Source organism: Maylandia zebra, linkage group LG14 (genome assembly GCF_041146795.1).
Source record: "Maylandia zebra isolate NMK-2024a linkage group LG14, Mzebra_GT3a, whole genome shotgun sequence".
In the NCBI taxonomy this organism is placed as follows: Eukaryota; Metazoa; Chordata; class Actinopteri; order Cichliformes; family Cichlidae; genus Maylandia; species Maylandia zebra.
In genome coordinates this window covers 35,214,281-35,232,721 of record NC_135180.1, presented here as the reverse complement: position 1 = coordinate 35,232,721, position 18,441 = coordinate 35,214,281, and the positions used below count along the sequence as shown (strand labels likewise).

General features: G+C 40.2%; 1 protein-coding gene across 6 annotated transcripts in view; it reads right to left on the bottom strand.

Moving 5' to 3' along the window:
• The window catches only part of sptbn4b (spectrin, beta, non-erythrocytic 4b), a 115,453-nt gene that overhangs the window by 16,999 nt on the left and 80,013 nt on the right, over nucleotides 1-18,441 (bottom strand). For all 6 annotated transcript variants that reach the window (XM_076873432.1, XM_014411878.3, XM_023154400.3 and 3 more), the window contains 3 exons: nucleotides 4,965-5,228; nucleotides 462-686; nucleotides 150-239 (listed from right to left, as the gene is read on the bottom strand). In XM_076873432.1, the coding sequence (XP_076729547.1) occupies nucleotides 150-239; nucleotides 462-686; nucleotides 4,965-5,228 (579 nt within the window). The remainder of the gene's footprint in view (nucleotides 1-149; nucleotides 240-461; nucleotides 687-4,964; nucleotides 5,229-18,441) is intronic.

The following is an 18,441-nucleotide window of genomic DNA, read 5'->3' as shown; positions in this document are numbered from 1 at the left end:
TTTATCACAAGTCATCAGTTATTTAGTGACTTGAGCTCTGCGTTTAAAGCTTTAGGGTGCAGGGGGTCTATCGTGAAGAGGAACGGGACCTCTGTTAAGGTTTCAGGCTAAGGCTGCAGTTTAATTAGCAGCTATTCAGGTTTTCTTACCTGGTTCTTCTTCATTAGCTGCTGCACAGCCTGCAGAGTAGAGCCGTGCTCCTGAGACATGGCCATCGGGAGGCGTTCCTGGACCCACAACTTCAACCGCAATGGTATGACGAAAAGAAATGAATATTTGTACATGTATGAATATGTGAACATGCATGTCCACACCTCATGTACAGATTAAAGAGAAGCCTGGTATATTTCACCTCAATTACAAATAGATAAAAAAGTAACAATAACAAAATTAGAACATGCAATAACACGACTCCTGTGTTTTGTGTAGTGAGTGTGAATCTGGTTGTGTTGTCAGCTCACAATCTCATCCTCCAGGTCTCGCCCAACTTGATGAACTTCCTTGGACGCCAGCAGGATGCGTCGCCTCTCCTTCAGCGGCTCGATCAAACGCACCATCCTGGCCTCCACGGCGGCCTGTCGCTCTGCAACCGTCTCCTTGACCTGCGTCTGCTGCGGGATGGAGGATGCCTGCACCTGAAGCTGCCCTACCTCCTTATACCATTCCTCCATCTGGGTCTCCAGGGTCTGAGGAGGAGGAAGAGGAGAGGGTGAGTGTAGTTACCGGGCAGAAGAATGTAACTGAGGCAGGAGAGAGGAGACAAGAGAAACTGGATGGAAGAAACATGTCATCATGTGAGAGAAGATAAAAATGACATGAGTGAGATGAAAAGAGTGTGGCAAGAAACAAAGTTTACATGATTTTAGTTTTTTTCACTTTAATGTAGTTGTTTTATTCCCTGTAATACTGATTTTATTTAACTTTTTAACTTACCACGTCAAAGTTTATAAAACATCTTTTTAAAAACTGTAATAAATTCAGTAGATTTATATGTATTAAGCAACAGATGGATAAGATGAGACTGAGGATAACCCAAAACAGCACAAGAACAGGTGGTTAACAGACATGAAGTGTAGTGAAGGTTACTGTACCCCTTGCCAGGATGGATGCTGGGTAGTGGAGTTATGATGATGTGGTAAAGCAGTGCTAATGGCGGCCTGTTAAAGGAAGCTGTAAGCGGCATGCTGTGGGAGAGGAGAGCGAGAGATGTCTGGTGAAATGATGAAGCAATGAATGGATGAATCTGTGCGTCAGCCCGGGTCGAACCTGCTGTATAAACGAGTTCCCGCCTTGCCCAAACCACCACGGCTGGAGGGCAAATTGCGAGTTACATCCCAAGATCACACGTTGACTGGCAGATGTAATGCAAGTGTGCCCAAATTTGGATTCTTTTATTGAGGTGACAGACCAAAAAAAGAAAGAAATGCATATTCATCAAACTAGTAACCCAGCTATTTAAGAAGCTCAGGCTCCAGACTTTTCTAAACACTCAGTTTTCTTTCACTCTTGGTTTTGTATGAGGGAATATCTCTAATATGGTTAACAGGTTGCTGACCCCATTTGCAGTTCCTATCCTAAAGGGAGGGGAAAGGAGCTACAACAGTTTTTCTTCAGTGACTAGATGAACAGAGGCGCTTCACCCAGGCCCAGTGTAAGATAAAGGAGGACACATGCAAAGCTTTAACCTTGATCTGATGAACGTTCAGCAATTTGTTCTCTATGCAAACTGTCATGCATGCAACAGGCATTTTTTTTTTACTAGATCTATCGACCAGTCCACAAATGTGAATAAAAATGAGTCCAGTGCTGTAACAGAGACCCGTAAACTGTCTGACTTGCACAAATCTATTTATTTGCGATGTTCCAAATATCACCTGGGTCCTGGTTCATTGACCAAGCGTTTTGGTTTCTTGGGTTTTGTTTATTATTAATGATCCTCGTGGCGATGCTTAGGTTGTTTATTTTTTGCGTACAGCTTTGCCCTGTGTCATGCCTGTGCTCAACCTGTTTTATTTTGGTAGTCTCACGTCTCTTGTTCCCAGTATTAAGCTCCAATAAATACTGATTATGATGGTGTGTCTCCACTCCACACAGGTGTCTCCACTCTGGCCAAATCGCCCTTCAGTGTATTGTATTGTATTCTATGTATTGTATTATGTACTGTGTACTGTTTGAGTCTCCTCTTGTGCTTTGTCGAGTGGTCCCTCATTGCTGTAATAATAATAATAATAATAATAAATTTTATTTATGAGCACCTTTCAAGTCACCCAAGGACACTTTACAATAGGATAAAACACTTAGTAAAACAATGGCAGAATAAGAACAATAAAATAAAGCACAAGATAAAATGAACAAACAGTGGATTCACAGTGAATATGCAGATTTGAACAGATGAGTTTTGAGTTGGGATTTAAACTGGGGGAGAGAACCAATATTTCTTATTTCAGGGGGCAGAGAATTCCACAACCTGGGAGCAGAGCAGCTGAAAGCTCTGCTTCCCATGGTGGTGAGGCGGAAGGAAGGTACAGTAAGCTGGACAGAAGAAGAAGAACGAAGTGAACGGGCAGAACAAGTGGTGGTTAACAGGTCAGAAAGGTAAGAAGGAGCGAGGTTATGAAGGGCCTTGAAGGTGAGCAGAAGAAGTTTGAAAATTATCCGGAATTTCACAGGGAGCCAGAGAAGTTCCTGAAGAACAGGGGTGATGTGCTGGTAGGAGGGGGTTCTGGTGATAATGCGAGCAGCAGAGTTCTGAACCAGTTGAAGCTTATGGAGGGATTTTTGGGGGAGACCATGCAGAAGAGAATTGCAGTAGTCAATACGGGAGGTAACAAGACTATGTACAAGAATGGACGTAGACTGGGTGGAAAGAGAAGGAAGCAATCTGTTAATGTTACGTAGATGGAAGTAGGCAGAACGGGTGAGGTTATTGATGTGTGATTTATAAGAAAGTGAACTGTCTAGGATGACACCAAGGCTCTTAACCTGAGGAGAAGGTAGAACTGTGGAGTTATCGATGGTGAGTGAGAAATGGTTTGCCTTCAAAAGGTTGGATTTGGTGCCAATAAGGAGGATCTCAGTTTTATCCTCATTGAGCTTTAGAAAATTAGAGGTAAACCAGGATTTTAACTCGGATAGACATTCTGTAAGGGAAGAAGGTGGGAGGGAGGAATCAGGTTTGCAAGAGAGATATAACTGGGTGTCATCAGCAAAACAGTGAAACTGAAGATCAAATTTGCGGAAGATGGTACCTAGAGGGAGGATGTATATTATAAAGAGAAGAGGGCCTAAAACTGAGCCTTGGGGTACACCAGAGGTGACGGGGAATAGACGAGAGCGGAATGATCTTAGTTGAATAAACTGGGAACGGTCGAGGAGATATGATTTAAACCAGGCGAGGGGTGTGTCAGAGATGCCGAGAGAGGAAAGTCTGCTTAGAAGGACAGAGTGAGAAATGGTGTCAAAGGCTGAGCTCAGATCTAAAAGGACGAGAATGGTGAGAAGACCAGAGTCAGCTCCGATTAAGAGATCTGTACCCTTGTTCCATGTTCCTGAACTTCTAATATTCCTGAAATTCTAATGTTTTCTGGACATTTAAAGCCTGCTCTTTATTTTGGATTCTTCTGGACTTTAGCTTTTGCATCATCAGCATTAAAAGCTGATGCTTTGAGGCTAGTTTCTCTGTCCTGCAACTCACTTCTCACACAGCAACACATGACCAGAGTAATTTCACTTTCTTCATGGTAAACCGTGTGTGGACGTCTGCTGCAACACTGGATCTGTTTGCCTTTCTGACTTGCCTTATGAAAAAGATGTGCTACACCGTTCTTCAAATATTTAAAAATACCTGGAGTAAACAGCTACAGTGATACTAGTACTAATAAACGTAACAGGGGTCAACTGAACATTGAAACTTACTAAAGTTAGAGTATATTGTGCTTACAAATAAATAAGCACTAGCTGCATCCACTCACAGATGCCATGTTTATGAATAAGCACAGATTACTATTTTTACTCAATAAAACATCAGTTTTCCCACTACAGAGGGCTTATCTCTCACTCTGATAGAATTATACATGAACCAGATGTCTAGTGTTTAAAATTAAGATAAATGAAGATTAATTATGACCTTAATGCTAGTGTGTGCCATAAATAAATTATAACAAAATAACCAAATACGCGACAAACACAGATTGAGTCCAATAAGTCACAAACAATCAGCCTTTAACCAGGCAGAACAATCAGCATGATACTGGCAACTATATGTGAAAATATTAAAAACTTGTCACCGTCTGTATTTGTAAAATGATCTTGGGATGAGACTTGTGTTAAAGCTCACCTGGTTTGCACGAACACTGACGGCTTACGTTGTGTCCAAAAACCATCAGCGCAAATTAAAGATTAATGCTGGCGCGAACTTATGAGAAGCTGACTTTGCTAAAATGAGATGGAAAGCAAACAGAAAGCTGTGCAGGCGCAGCGAGAAATGTTGCTGTTAGTCATTTTCAAACATGAGGTTTTGTTTGAATATTAATGAGCTGAGGCCATCTCTGTGTAGCGACAATAACGTAAACAGTGATTCACTCTGAGATGGTTCAACATGCAAGGAAGCAAAGATGCAGAATTACGTTAACAGTTTAGGGCAAAACTGGGCTAAAACTACGGAAAAACTAAGAAAAAACCCCAAAACTCCCCAAAAAATCCACCCAAGAATACAGTTATATAAGGATAAACCTCAGTTAATTTGATTTTCAGTTCATTTACAGTTAAATATTTATTATTATCAGGTTAAAATTCAATAAAAGTCTAAACTCTGGAAACCAAGAACTCACTACCTGACAGATGAAACAGAAAAAGCATCTTTGTACAAAGAAATCATAACTTAAGCCACTTCAGAGGTTAGAGGAACGCATCTGTGGGTGAAATGGCTGCAGCAATGTGCCAAAAACCACTTGAATGTTACGTACATGCAGTTTTTTGAGCTGCTTGTTGACGGTGGTGAGGTCCTGTCCCTGGTCGACGTAGGCCAGTTGACCCTCGAGCTGGCCCAGTCTCTGGTCGAGGCTTTCGTAACTCTGCACCAGCAGGTCGGCCTTGTTGGCTTCAAAAAGCTGGCGGGCTTTTGCCTGAGTGGTGCTCTCCAGATCCTGCCAGCACTCCCTGATCTCCTCCAGCTTCTTCCGCACCACCGGGCTGAGCTCCGGCTTCTCCTGGATCAGTTGCTGGCCCTCCTGGATGGACAGGAAATGAGGGGGAACACAGAGGGAGACGGGGGAGAAAATTAAGACCTTTTATGTCTTAATGCGAAAGGATTATTCATTAACATACCGAAAATGTATAATTAGCCCAGAGTACACGTAGATCAGAGGCAAATGTGCAAATAGAACATTTACTACTGAAAACAAAAGGCAATTAAGCTACAAAATGACACTTCATAATCACAAAGGCATTAAAAACACACAACCTATTATGATAATAAGGCCATTATGTAGTTTAATTAACACATCAATCAGTGAATCGACATCTCTAATTAGCACCTGGGGAGTACCAACATAAACGTAAAATCTCTGAGAATATATCGTTTTCATGCAGATCACTTGGTCTGCACCGCTATGCAAATTTTATTTAAGCAAAAATCTAAAATGTTTATGGAGATTGCACTCATAAATCTAAATCTAAAAGTTTATGTCAAGCGGACATTAAAATAGCTTTATGAAAGTGGGGTCGATTTCTCTATTTGTAATAAAAATAATTATTGATCTCTAATCCACTTTTCACAATAAAAGCGTGGTTGAAAATCTGTGCAGTGTAGGATATCAATGACGTTGTACATAAATAAACGAAACTATGAACCTAAAGCATTGAAAATGAAAAAGTCATTAGTATACCAATTTAGTATTCAATGCATAAATGTGCTTCATCGCATTTACAAGTCTTCCTGTGTTTGAATATTGATTCTGTGGAAATGTGTGTGTGTGTGTGTGTGTGTGTGTGTGTGTGTGTGTGTGTGTGTGTGTGTGTGTGTGTGTGTGTGTGTGTGTGTGTGTGTGTGTATATAAAACCTCCTCCTACTAAAATACCTCATAAATTACCCCACACGTCCCTTCCCCCATCTCTCTCGCCTTTTCATATTTCTGCCCCTTTTGTACCTCATCCCATTCAGAACCATTACACACACACACACACACACACACACACTCTGTATGAATATCAATTAGATGGGGGAGGGATTTCACTGAGGAGGCGAAATGAAAAAAGTCTGGGAGCAGGTGAACATGAGGTGCTGGTTTGTGTGTTTATTAGAAAGAAAGGGACCTAAAAACATCCCCCAATATGAACAAAGAACAAAGGATTTCCTATAAACAAACATAGAAAAGCATTAAAAATCTAAGGAATTAACTGTGGGCCAAACTTCCAAAGTCCATTTTAGGAACACGGACTTTAAATTATTTGATATACACTGGAATTAAAATTCCAGCTTAACTTTGAAAAACAACAAACTGGCACTCGTAGCTTGCCAACTTGTCTTTATCAAAAAAATAAAATAAATAATACTTGGTAATGTGTGGATTACTGTGGATGACTGTGCTTTTCTTTGCATCTCAGTTCCTTGGTCAAAAGTTACGGACTGAAGCCTGCTACAAAAACTCCTCTGACCGCTATGGATAATCTCCCTCTTTATAACAACGTAATAACAAATATACAGGGGGTGAATACTTTTATAACTTATTCATTTGTATCCTTTTAGTTACATTAAAGATTACGCTTTATCTGACTAAAACTATGGCTTGCTGTGTGACACAGACCATCCACAAAGCTCTTGCTTTAGTCACGAATTAGCTGATATGTGCATATGTGTGTTGGATGCAGCTTGCTAACATTAGCAGATAACTTTGATGAACAATATATGGTAAATCCTGCATAAAAAATTAACATGCAGTGGCTAAATTGCTAATGTTGAAGCTTCGAAATGCACAGTCCAAAACCAAAAGTTGACATCAAAATGCGTCTATTCTCAGATTATATCTAAAGTCCTTTCAGGTTCCTCCGAGGACCACAAACATGGGTGAAAATCGCACCTGTTGGAGGGCAAAATATGAGACAACCATAGCCTGTAAGGTTCATGTCCAGTTTGAATTTAAAGAATAAGTAAAAAGGGTTAATCGTAAAGATGTGAAAATGTGCAAAACTTTATTTTAGATTTGATTTTACTGTGCAACAGAAACTGAAAGGACGGGCATTTTTTAAAAATATTTTTTTGAGTTGTCTGACCTATTTTTCTGAAGAAAAGGTTCAATTTTCCACCATTTGGTTCTTGGTGGGTGGTACTTTTCAGACTGCCTCGAATTTTCACCAGGATGCTAAAGTATCCTTGAGCAGTGACTCATCATCCACAGAGGACAACATCCTGTCTCACTCACTCGAGTTATCATAAAATCTGCAGACATACAGAGCTGCATCATGACTGGAAACTGGAGCCCAGTGATGAGATAAGACAGCTTCCGGTCCAGACACCGAGATAAGCAGGGCAGTTACGGGAACCTCTAGGCAACACCGAGGTGTAAATGTGAGTGAGAGTAGGTCATAAAAACATCACTCACTGAAGGTCAGCCCAAACCAACAATCTACCAAAAAATACATTTTGATGAGGTAACAGTACAAAGCTAGGTTTGATATTTGAAAGTAAAATGTATTGATGAGCCTGGATTTATGAAACAATAATCAGATTTATCTCAATGCTCTACTATTTACTGGTTGTTTGTGCAGCTGTCCATTAAAATATAAAAGTATATTTTAGATCATGCTTAGCAATAACTGCCCAAAGAAGTGCCCGGCGTTTCCCGATGGTTGCTGAGTGGCCAGACTTCCTTCTAGAACTAAGGAGGATGGAAGACAGTATACTGTAGTGCATATGGTACTCTATATCTGCCGTATACACACCATATCTGCAGCTGCTAACTTAATTGCCACTATCTGGGTACAAATGGAGAGGTGAGAAGAAAAAGAAGCAAATATCTTCACACAATCCTGCACTGTTTTTACATCAACACACACAAACACAAAGAAGGAGAAGTGGAATTGTAAGCAGACAGACCACTTTCCGATCCTTTCCACTGCTAGTGCGTTACGTCAGCGTTCATTCTTGTGTGGTGTCCCTCCGGCTGCTGGTGCGTGCCATCCTCTGCGGTGAGTGGGAGGGTTTGTGTGGGCTCGAGCAGCTTCACCCACTAGCTCAGAGCTGCTACTCCACACTACTCATACTGTGTAAACTGAGTCTGCAGTTCAGAGAGGAGCACAGTATTCCACAGCGCATACAGACAGCATCTGTAGACATCCCACGCCAAGCGGGGAAATCTGTGTGAGCCCCACCCCGTACACTGAGCTTGGAGTACCTTTACAAGATGGGTCAACTCACTGCAGAAATACTCAGCCTGTGAAATCAGTTGAATAATGTCTTGTCATTAGATCAGATTACAGATGCCAACAGGAAATAAAGCATTAACCTTTTTTGGAGATTGAGACTTCACGTTAGGATACTGTTGCACTGATGCTAACTATTACTTCTCCCTTTAAGTGAACATCCTTGCTATCAAAAATAATAATTTATTTCAGTAAATAAAATTATAAAATAGTTGTTTTTGAGGAAATATTCCATTACTGAAGGCCGATTAAAACCCCTCAGTCACAGTTAGAGTTAAATCATCTGTTACGCAGCAGCTGCCTTCAGTCTGAGTCAGAACTGTCAGGATATTTTTATTCTGAAAGGACTAAAGTCAGAAATATGTTGCTTATCGTTTTCCTCTTCTTCAGTATTTGCAGTAGTGATTATGGTGTGTCAATGTTTAGCATAGAGAGTGCAATCTCCATAAACATTATTAACAAATATAACATGCCAGCAGGGAGCGTGACAATGAATTATTTAACGTGGAACATTATTATTGTGCCGTGGGGCTTCAGACTCAAATACACAGTGGTACTGCTCCATGTGGGAGGGCCAGTTCACCAGTGACCAAAGCTGCCCATGTGCTGGAAGCTGCCACACAATGTTCATACGTAACTCCCCTCCACAGCCCACAGTGTGTCTTTTTCACACTGAAAACAAAAAGTGGAGATAATTAGGCACTAATATAAAATACAATGACACTATCGGTTGGTTTTCCTCCTGTACTGTTCAGTTCTTTCAGGTCACCACCCACCTCTGCTCTGTTACAAAAAGGCTGAAAAAGGTGTTTAAATGGACATATTTCACTTCTCTTTCATGTCTACTCATCCATAATCTTAACTGCTTTCAAAGCTTAGGGTTGCAGGGCAGCTGGAGACCAACCCAGCTTACATCATATATAGTATATAGCATTACAAATGTTGATACTATTATTATACATACGTTTCAGATAATGAGGGTAGTGTATATACAAGTAATCCAGTCAAAGCCAAAAGCTCACTCTTCAGACTGCTCTAAAGAATTGTTTACTGCTTTTAAAAAGACAGGGGCTCCATGAGATCCACGTATATGGTAAAAATAATTATTTCAAACTAGAGATGGACCGATCCGATATTACGTATCGGTATCGGTCCGATACTGACCTAAATTACTGGATCGGATATCGGAGAGAAATAAAAAATGTAATCCGATCCATTAAATATCAAAAAAGCACCTCACAAAACTTGCGACATGGCATAACTCGGCTCATAACCGTAGCACGTTGGAGCAGTGTGCATCAGGTGATAGAGCGGCTGTGGCGTGCGAGACCTGTCGGTGGTCTGGTTCAGCATTTTGAGCCTCGCTACCAATCCGGCATTTCATCTCCGAGAAAGTTATCCCAGAGAGAAGTGAAGCAAGTGTGTAAGTTCATCTCTGAATGTTTGTAAAGCATTCCAGCTTTAAGCTTAACAACCGAAATATGGAGCGACTACCTCTTCTCTCCCCCTCCCTCTCCCGCTGCTACTTCAATCATGAAACTGATCAATGATCAGCTGATCGGCTTTTCTGTCGCGAGTCCGTCTCTCTTGTTTGTTTATTGCTCACTTTGCGCCAGAAAGAGGAAACCAGCGGCTGAACAACAGCAGCACGTTTAAGCTTGATAAGCTGTTGTTAGAATTTATTTAATATTACTTTCTACTCCAGGATCTTTTTCTACGTAGCTGACGCTGGTAACTGTGCAGGGGCGGATCTAGCAAAGTTTAGCCAGGGGGGCCGATAGGGCATGAACAGGGAAAAGGGGGCACAAAGACATACTTTTCTTTCTTATTCTCATTTAAAATGTCGAGCTTTTAATGAATAATTATCTGACACCCAAAGTTTTAATCTGATGTAAAATATATAGAAGTCCATTACTGTATATAGTAATTGTTAAGTCTAATATAACCTAGTAAGCTATAGTACTTTTTCCTTTGGGAAGGTACCATCTGTGCAGTCTGCAATTCTGTTGAAGAAAGATGTTGAATCTATTTAATTATTCTTGAAAAATAATTGATTTCTGTGCATTTTTTTTTTCACACTGCATCAAATTAAAGTTGATTACGTCGATTAAGCATCATGAGGTGGAGGGTGGGGGGTGGTTCCCTATTTTTTATTTTTTTGCTGGGAGTTTTAGAAGCCTATTAGTTAGGTTGCTTACTCTTTAAAATACCAGAATAGGGAGGATGGAGTAGGCTTAAGTTTATTAGATTGATCAGTGTTGCTGAACTATGAAATATTTTGGGTGCAGTGTATTTTTTGCATACAGGTATAACAGAATAGCTTTAGTGTTTTTTTTTTTAAACTTGAGTTTGAACTTATACAAAATGCAGCAAGATGTTAAAAAAACAGTTTGAATTCATATCAGTATTGGCCGATTTCAAATTTATGATATCGGTGTCGGTCATAAAAAAGTGGTATCGTGCCATCTCTATTTCAAACTACAAGTCACTTTAAAAAGGAAAAATATTGCTTTAAATCTCTTTTTTAATCTCCTAGGACCTGGATGTCCACATGTGGACATCACATTTTGGGCTGTCTAGACCAAAATACTAAATTCTGCTCTACAGGGGCCTGATGTCCACTTACAAGGACATTATACTGTCACTATTGTATTGAAATGTTCTCATTAGAGATGGCACGATACCACTTTTTTATGTCCGATACCGATACCGATATCATAAATTTGGATATCTGCCGATACCGATGTGAATCCGATATAGTGTTTTTTAATCAACAAAACTGTTTTTTAAAATATCTTGCTGCATTTTGCAAGTCTGCAAGTTCATACTCAAGTTTAAAACAACAACTACACTAAAGCTATTCTGTTATACCTGTGTACAAAAAAAATATTTCATAGTTCAGCAATACTGATCAATCTAATAAACTTAGACCTACACCATCCTCCCTATTCTGGTATTTTAAAGAGTACTTAGCGTAAATATTAAGCAACCTAACTAATAGGGTTCCAACTCCCAGCAACAACAAAAATAAATAAATAAAAAATAGGGAACCACCCCTCACGCGCCACCTCATGATGCTTAATCGACGTAATCAACCTTAATTTGATGCAGTGTGAAAAAAATGCACAGAAATCAATTATTTTTCAAGAAATATTAAATAGATTCAACATCTTTCTTCAACAAAATTGCAGACTGCACAGATGGTACCTTCCCAAAGGAAAAAGTACTATAGCTTACTAGGGTATATATATTAGACTTAATAGTCACTATATACAGTAATTGACTTCTATTCATTTTACATCAAATTAAAACTTTGGGTGTCAGATAATTATTTATTAAAAGCTAGACATTTTAAATGAGAATAAGAAAGAAAAGTATGTCTTTGTGCCCCCTTTTCCCTGTTAATGCCCTATCGGCCCCCCTGGCTAAACTTTGCTAGATCCGCCCCTGCACAGTTACCAGCGTCAGCTACGTAGAAAAAGATCCTGGTGTAGAAAGTAATATTAAATAAATTCTAACAACAGCTTATCAAGCTTAAACGTGCTGCTGTTGTTCAGCTGCTGGTTTCCTCTTTCTGGTGCAAAGTGGGCCAAAAACAAAGACGGACTCGCGACAGAAAAGCCGATCAGCTGATCATTTAAGCAGTTTCACGATTGAAGTAGCAGCCGGAGAGCGAGAGGCAGTCGCTCGTTAAGCTTAACGCAGGAATGCTTTACAAACATTCAGAGATGGACTTACACACTTGCTTTACTTCTCTCGGGGATAACTTTGTCGGAGATGAAATGCCGGATTGCTAGCGAAGCTCCAAATGCTATCCAGACCACAGGTCCCGCATGCCACAGCCGCTCTATCACGTGATGCATACTGCTCCGACATGCTAACGTTCTGAGGTGAGTTACGGCGTGTTGCAAGTTTTGTGAGGTGCTTTCGTGATATTTAATGGATCGGATTACATTTTTTATTTTTCTCCGATATCCGATCCAGTCATTTAGGTCAGTATCGGACCGATACCGATACGTAATATCGGATCGGTCCATCTCTAGTTCTCATATGTGGATCTCATTTTTCTCAGAAACAAAAATCAGGTTAAAAAAAAAAAAAAAAAAAAAAAAAAAAAAAAAAAAAAATCACATAATTCTTTGTTTTTACATTTATCAAAATGCCATGAAAGAGTTCGGGTCTTAGGAGGTTAAAGTACTGATGATGAAAAGCACCATGTTGATGTGATTAAAGATTATTTAAATACTAAGACCCAGAAGGATGTGAGAGAATATGTAAAGTGAAGAAAAACAGGAAGTACAGTCGTGCAGGACAGACAGGGAGAGTCTGATGGAGCACTGATGCTAACAGCAACAGATCATCCTCATTCTGCTGTCTGGTGTGCGCTTCACAGCAGACATCTGCTCCCGAGCCTCCCCTCTGCCGCTCTGTTGGTCAGTGGGTCTGTCACGCTCAGGCCACTGAAGCTACCGTGTCAATATTTACATGTAAAAAAAATCTGCTCGTCCAGCCAAATGGAACTGCTTACTTCAATCCAGGTTGAAGTTTTAATGTCAACTCTTGGTCAACTCTGACATAAGGTAAGAAACCAAACACAGGGTCCAATGAAGTCTAAAGACTGAAAACATATTTATAATATTTGCTACGTGTCCACAGTCTTCAAGGAGATACAACTACAAATCAACATTACTTCTTCAAAAGAAATATTCAATGGCAGCGACCCGGGGTGATGGAAAGAATGTGATGGCTGGTATATATAATATGAAACTGAGGCACTGGTCATGTGATTTTTTGACACCTTGCACTTAAATGGAGACCTGCGTGACCGTCGCAGGGTTTCTGTAGGGTTGCACACTATGCAGAGGGTATATTTTCCTCCAAACTGTAATTGCAGACTCATTTATTCATAACAACACATGATTCCACTACTCATGCTGTTGCTCATAAGAAAAGCTGATGATAAAGGCAGCCTGCTCTGGGGTACTACATGCACTCACTCACACATGCACAAATGTCCACATACCATCCAGAAAATGCACAAATACAGAGAAAGAGGACGGCTGTTCTTCCATCTACCTTAAAAATGCCCCCATTTGGTCCTCTGTGCTGCTGTAAAAGCGTCACTTTTACTGTAGGAAAAGAAGGACTTCATCCATCTGCTGAGTGCCCTTTTGGCTCGAGAGCATTAGAAAGCCAAAAGTGCTCCAGGACTGGGCAGGCACTTAAATTGTATGAACCTAATAAGACTTTACTCAGACTTAACTTGGGTTAGCTACCTGTGTTTCTTACATCCTGTATTTTGCTAGTTAGCATTTTAGGTTTATCTTTGCAAACATCCACTTCATAAACAGGAGACGAGAGGAATTAGTAGGACGCTGTTTCAAACCGTTTTGCCTGATGAAAGTCTAACACAGAAACATTAAAAATAAATGCATTTTTTCCCATTTCAGTTACACAGCATGCAGGACTCTGTTTGCTATGTTTGTTCTCACTTAAAAATTAGCTAGCTTCAATCCTTCCTGTCTGCTGTTTTGGAGGTCTTGGAAGTCATTCAGCTACCTCTCCACAAGGTCTTTTTTCTTGTGGTCGGGTGGACTCCAGCTCCACCATGGAGGTCTACAGCAGCTGACAGGAGCCCTTATTCTGCTTTAGAGATGTGATGTGAGCTGGAGGGCTGCTCCAACCACAGAGAACTGCTGCAGAGGCTGCAGAGCAGAATAACGACTGTCTCTTGTTACTTATTGCTTATAGTATAAACATGAAGTATGAGTAAGTCATTCAAGAAAACACCTTTGGCATGCACACAAAGATTCAGAGCCACAATAGAAGGATTTTAATCAGAAAATGTAAATAATTCTGATGCATTACTGCTTTCAGACATTTCATATTTGAAAACTTAATTGGACAGTTTTGCTGATTTAGGTTTACACCATCTGCTAGTTGACACAGAGCTGTCTTTGAAGGCTAGGAATATCAGGGTTGCAGTGCAGATAGTGCAGACAGACAGACCCTATGGCTTAGGAGCTCTGTAATGAGCACATAGAAAGACACCTACAACAGGTTCCCTGCAGAAATAAATAAAAAGAAGCTCCACATAGTGATTGTAGGGTCAACATCATCTATCCAGCTGGGCTCTATAATATGAAAACACCTAGCATTATTCTCTGTGTTCAGTTCAGTTCTGCGTGCTTTAATGGGTGCAGCATTGTCTGAACGGTGCATTTAAATATAACTGGAATTGATTGGGTGGAATAAAAATATATACTGTCAGATCTAAACAAATTTCCCACGTGTGGGACTAATAAAGGTTATCTTATCTTATCTTATCTTATCTCCATCTTAGCTTAACATCTTGCTCTGAGTGCGAGGGCCTCATTGATGTTTTGCTGCACTTACCCACACACAAACCTGCCCATACTCCCTCATTCACGCACACATTCTCTTATATACTGCAGCACCACAGGTCAGAGCTTAATGCAAACTGTATACTGTATGCAACTCTATATAGTATACAGTTTGCACTCGCATACAGTTATAAGGAAAGTAAAAAGGTGCATCAATGGCCAGACAAAGTCGTATTTTTTGCACAGCTGGTAATTTGTTTATAAAACTTTTATAAAGCTGTACCGATTGCCACCGAAGCCACACAGATTGTTTTATTCTATGCATTTCAAGCATTCAAACCTAACAGGCAATTTTTAATCAATAACATGCTATCGTTACTTCCCCACACCCCCTGGACATCCTGGGGAGCATAACATAGTATGTCTTTGGACAGTTTGCACAGGAAGGTTCAAACCTAAAAACCTCTTGATATAACTGTCCGGGTTATATAACTGTGTCGCAGGCAAGACTCGGACCCAAATACAGGACATTAAGGACTTTTACCTTTAATGCTGAACTCTTCCCAGACATACAAAAACACCAATGGTAGCTGAGCGGGAGAATTCAATCCAAGAACTAGGAAACTCCAGTGAAACATGGAAGGAGGTATTATGTCTAATTGTTGAATGTTGTCATTGTGTTTCTTAAATTTGTAAGGTCTGAGTTCAATCTATAGGATCAAAACATTCCTTTGTCTCTGACCACCTCTCCAGCCACTCTGTGCTGGGGGAGGTTTTATTGCAGATACATTCTATCTAGAAGATCTGTTTCTTGTGATGTTGCTTCCTACTTTTATGATCCTTTTCGTGAGCAGGAAGTCATGCAGTGAGACACACACACACACACACACACACACACACACACACACACACACACACACACACACACACACACACACACACACACACACACACACTGCCTTGTCTTAGAACCATTGGGGGGTTTTACAGAGGGAGGTGCTTTTGCTGTGATGTGTATTGTGTGAACTGTTTTCCCCAAAAGCAAGAGGAGGCCGTCGTCGGGGTCATTTTGCGGTAGGATTCAGAGTGCTTCCTGAGACACCGGCCGGTGCCTCCCTTGCTAGCAAGTAAAATATGTTCGTCTTGTTTTTGTCGTTAACGAGAATAAGTTTCTAAACTAGCGGGGATGTGGAAACACAGACCCAACAGGAGGAATCACACAGGTCAATCTATATCTATACACAAGCCAGGTAACGATGGGAGAGGAAACAGGTCAGAAGACTGCTGACACTAATTGGGAAAATGAGACACAGGAAGTGAAATCTAACACAAATCACAGAACAGGGGTCAACCACCTGCCTCCAGCCCAAAGAAACTGATTCAGCCCGCCTTAACTAGAGGGCAAAACAATATAAATGGATAATGGACAACATTTCCATCCTTCTGTTCTTATTCATTGTATTCTTTTAGTCTTTTAGTGCTCATTCTGAGTGCTTAGACCAGTTTGGTCTAAGCTTTCGATACACTGCATGTCATTATCCACTTCTAACATCAACACGACAGTGAAAACACAGAAGAAAACACGAGTCCAAAAAAGCATGCAAGCGTATCGAAAGTGGTTTCTCAATCCTGTAGCCACAATTAAACTTGACTCATAGAGAGAAGTGCACAATACACAAAACAAACCCTGTTTTACTTAACAGGAGATTATAGATTTTCCTGATATTTCTGTTTTATGCTTCAAACAGTGGATGCATCATGACCGGCATCACAGTGACTCAGTGGTTATCACTGTGTAGAGCCCTTCTCTGTGGAGTTTGCATATTCTCCCTGTGCTTGTGAAGCTTTGGTCCAGTTTTGGATCATAGTTCTCCCAGATCCCACCTGCAACCCGCCTCCCCCATTTATCATTATTAATATTTATAGAGTCATTAATTTCTTTATTATTATTACTATTATTGTTATCACTACTACTAGTAGTAGTAGTAGCAGCACTAGTGGTGGTGGTATTATAATTACTGATGATATTGGTCCTATTATATTGTTGTAATTGTTTGAATTATATGTCTTAAATATCCACATAATGCACATTCACATACATACACATAGAACTCACACATAATTTTCATTAAATATGCAATTATGTACAAATTTTTTGTTGCTGTTGTTATTAGTTTTGAGATTTTCAGCGCACATTTTGTCCTGTCATGTATTCCACAGTTTAAAAAAAAACTTTATCAGTGTACAGTTAAGAATGAGATTCAATATGCAACTTTTCTATACAATGAAATAAAGAGATATAAATGAAATGACAGAAGAGAATAAAAATATGCACTCTAAGAGAAAAACAGGGTACAGTGTGCATATAGTGCAAAAACGTTACTAAAATTGCTCAGGTTATGCAATATTACAGCTGCAGAGCAAGTCTGAAGTGTAGTTAAAACCACACTTAGTTATTTCTCCAACCATATAAAAACAGTGCTTTCTGTGTCGACCCAGGACATAGTGAGATTCTTACTTTTGAGAGTTTTGCTTCACGGTCTAACGTATTTTTTTTTACATTTTGATCTTACTTCAAAGGCTGTCAAAGCCGGAACTGCGGGTGAGATATAACACAGGCTACTATTTGACTTTTCTTTGTTTTCTGGTATTTGCAATCTATTGCAATGGTGGATGATTAGTGATTTTTTATTTCTATTGTACTCTTGGTACATTCACCACAAACCAATCAGCTCCAGTCAGCCGTGATGTAACGTAGAGAGTGTGTGAAACTTGGTTCCAGCAGCAGACGCTCAGATTGCCATTCTTAACGAGTTAATGAGGCCAATTAACTGTCAAGGATAATAAGTGACGAGGACAGGATTCAAAAGCCCAGTGGGTTTTGGGCGAGCAACTGGGTGGGTTAAGAGGGTATTTTGACTGTGCATTCACACATCCCCCCCCCACACGCTCACGCACACACTGATAAGCACAATCTGCTGCAACTGAACCAAATCTCCACTAACAGCGAGCAGCCTCTGTTTTGGATCCATCACAGTGAAGCTACATCACAGACATTACAGAATGACTCGGCAGCTCTTTACAAACAGTACATCGTCTTAAAGCGCGCAGATGGCAGTTACATCAATTCTGACCCTGTAAATAGAAAGTCGCAGGTTTTATTTGCAGTCGGAAAGAAGAAACCTGCACTAGTAGCTCAACAAAACCATATTATTACATCTGTGCTCTTTGTTTCTGTTTAGTACACCCCTTTTGTCTTCAAGCTTTGACTTTTAATTGTCACTCAGGCCATCCATTCACAAACTTCACTACAGAGATTATAAGCCACACATATTTAGATTTGTTTATCCGGCCTGTCATCAGGAAGCCCAGTCATCCTGCAGCTACAGTACGGCTATTGATTAGACACTACATTATACATTCAGAACACTGCAAACCTCAGCTTATTAGATTTGGACCTCTATACTACACTACATTAACATCTATTGCAGCAAGCTGAATGCCAGTACACCAAGACCTTTGTGTCTTACACTGAGACTGAGCGAGAGGGAGCTTTACATATGGCTATAATGGCTCGTCCATCTCAGTCGTCTCAGATTTTCTGACATTGACAGAAAGATGGAGGAAGAGGAGACGCAAGAATGGAGTCAGTGTGATTAAGAATTAGGACGTCTTTCTC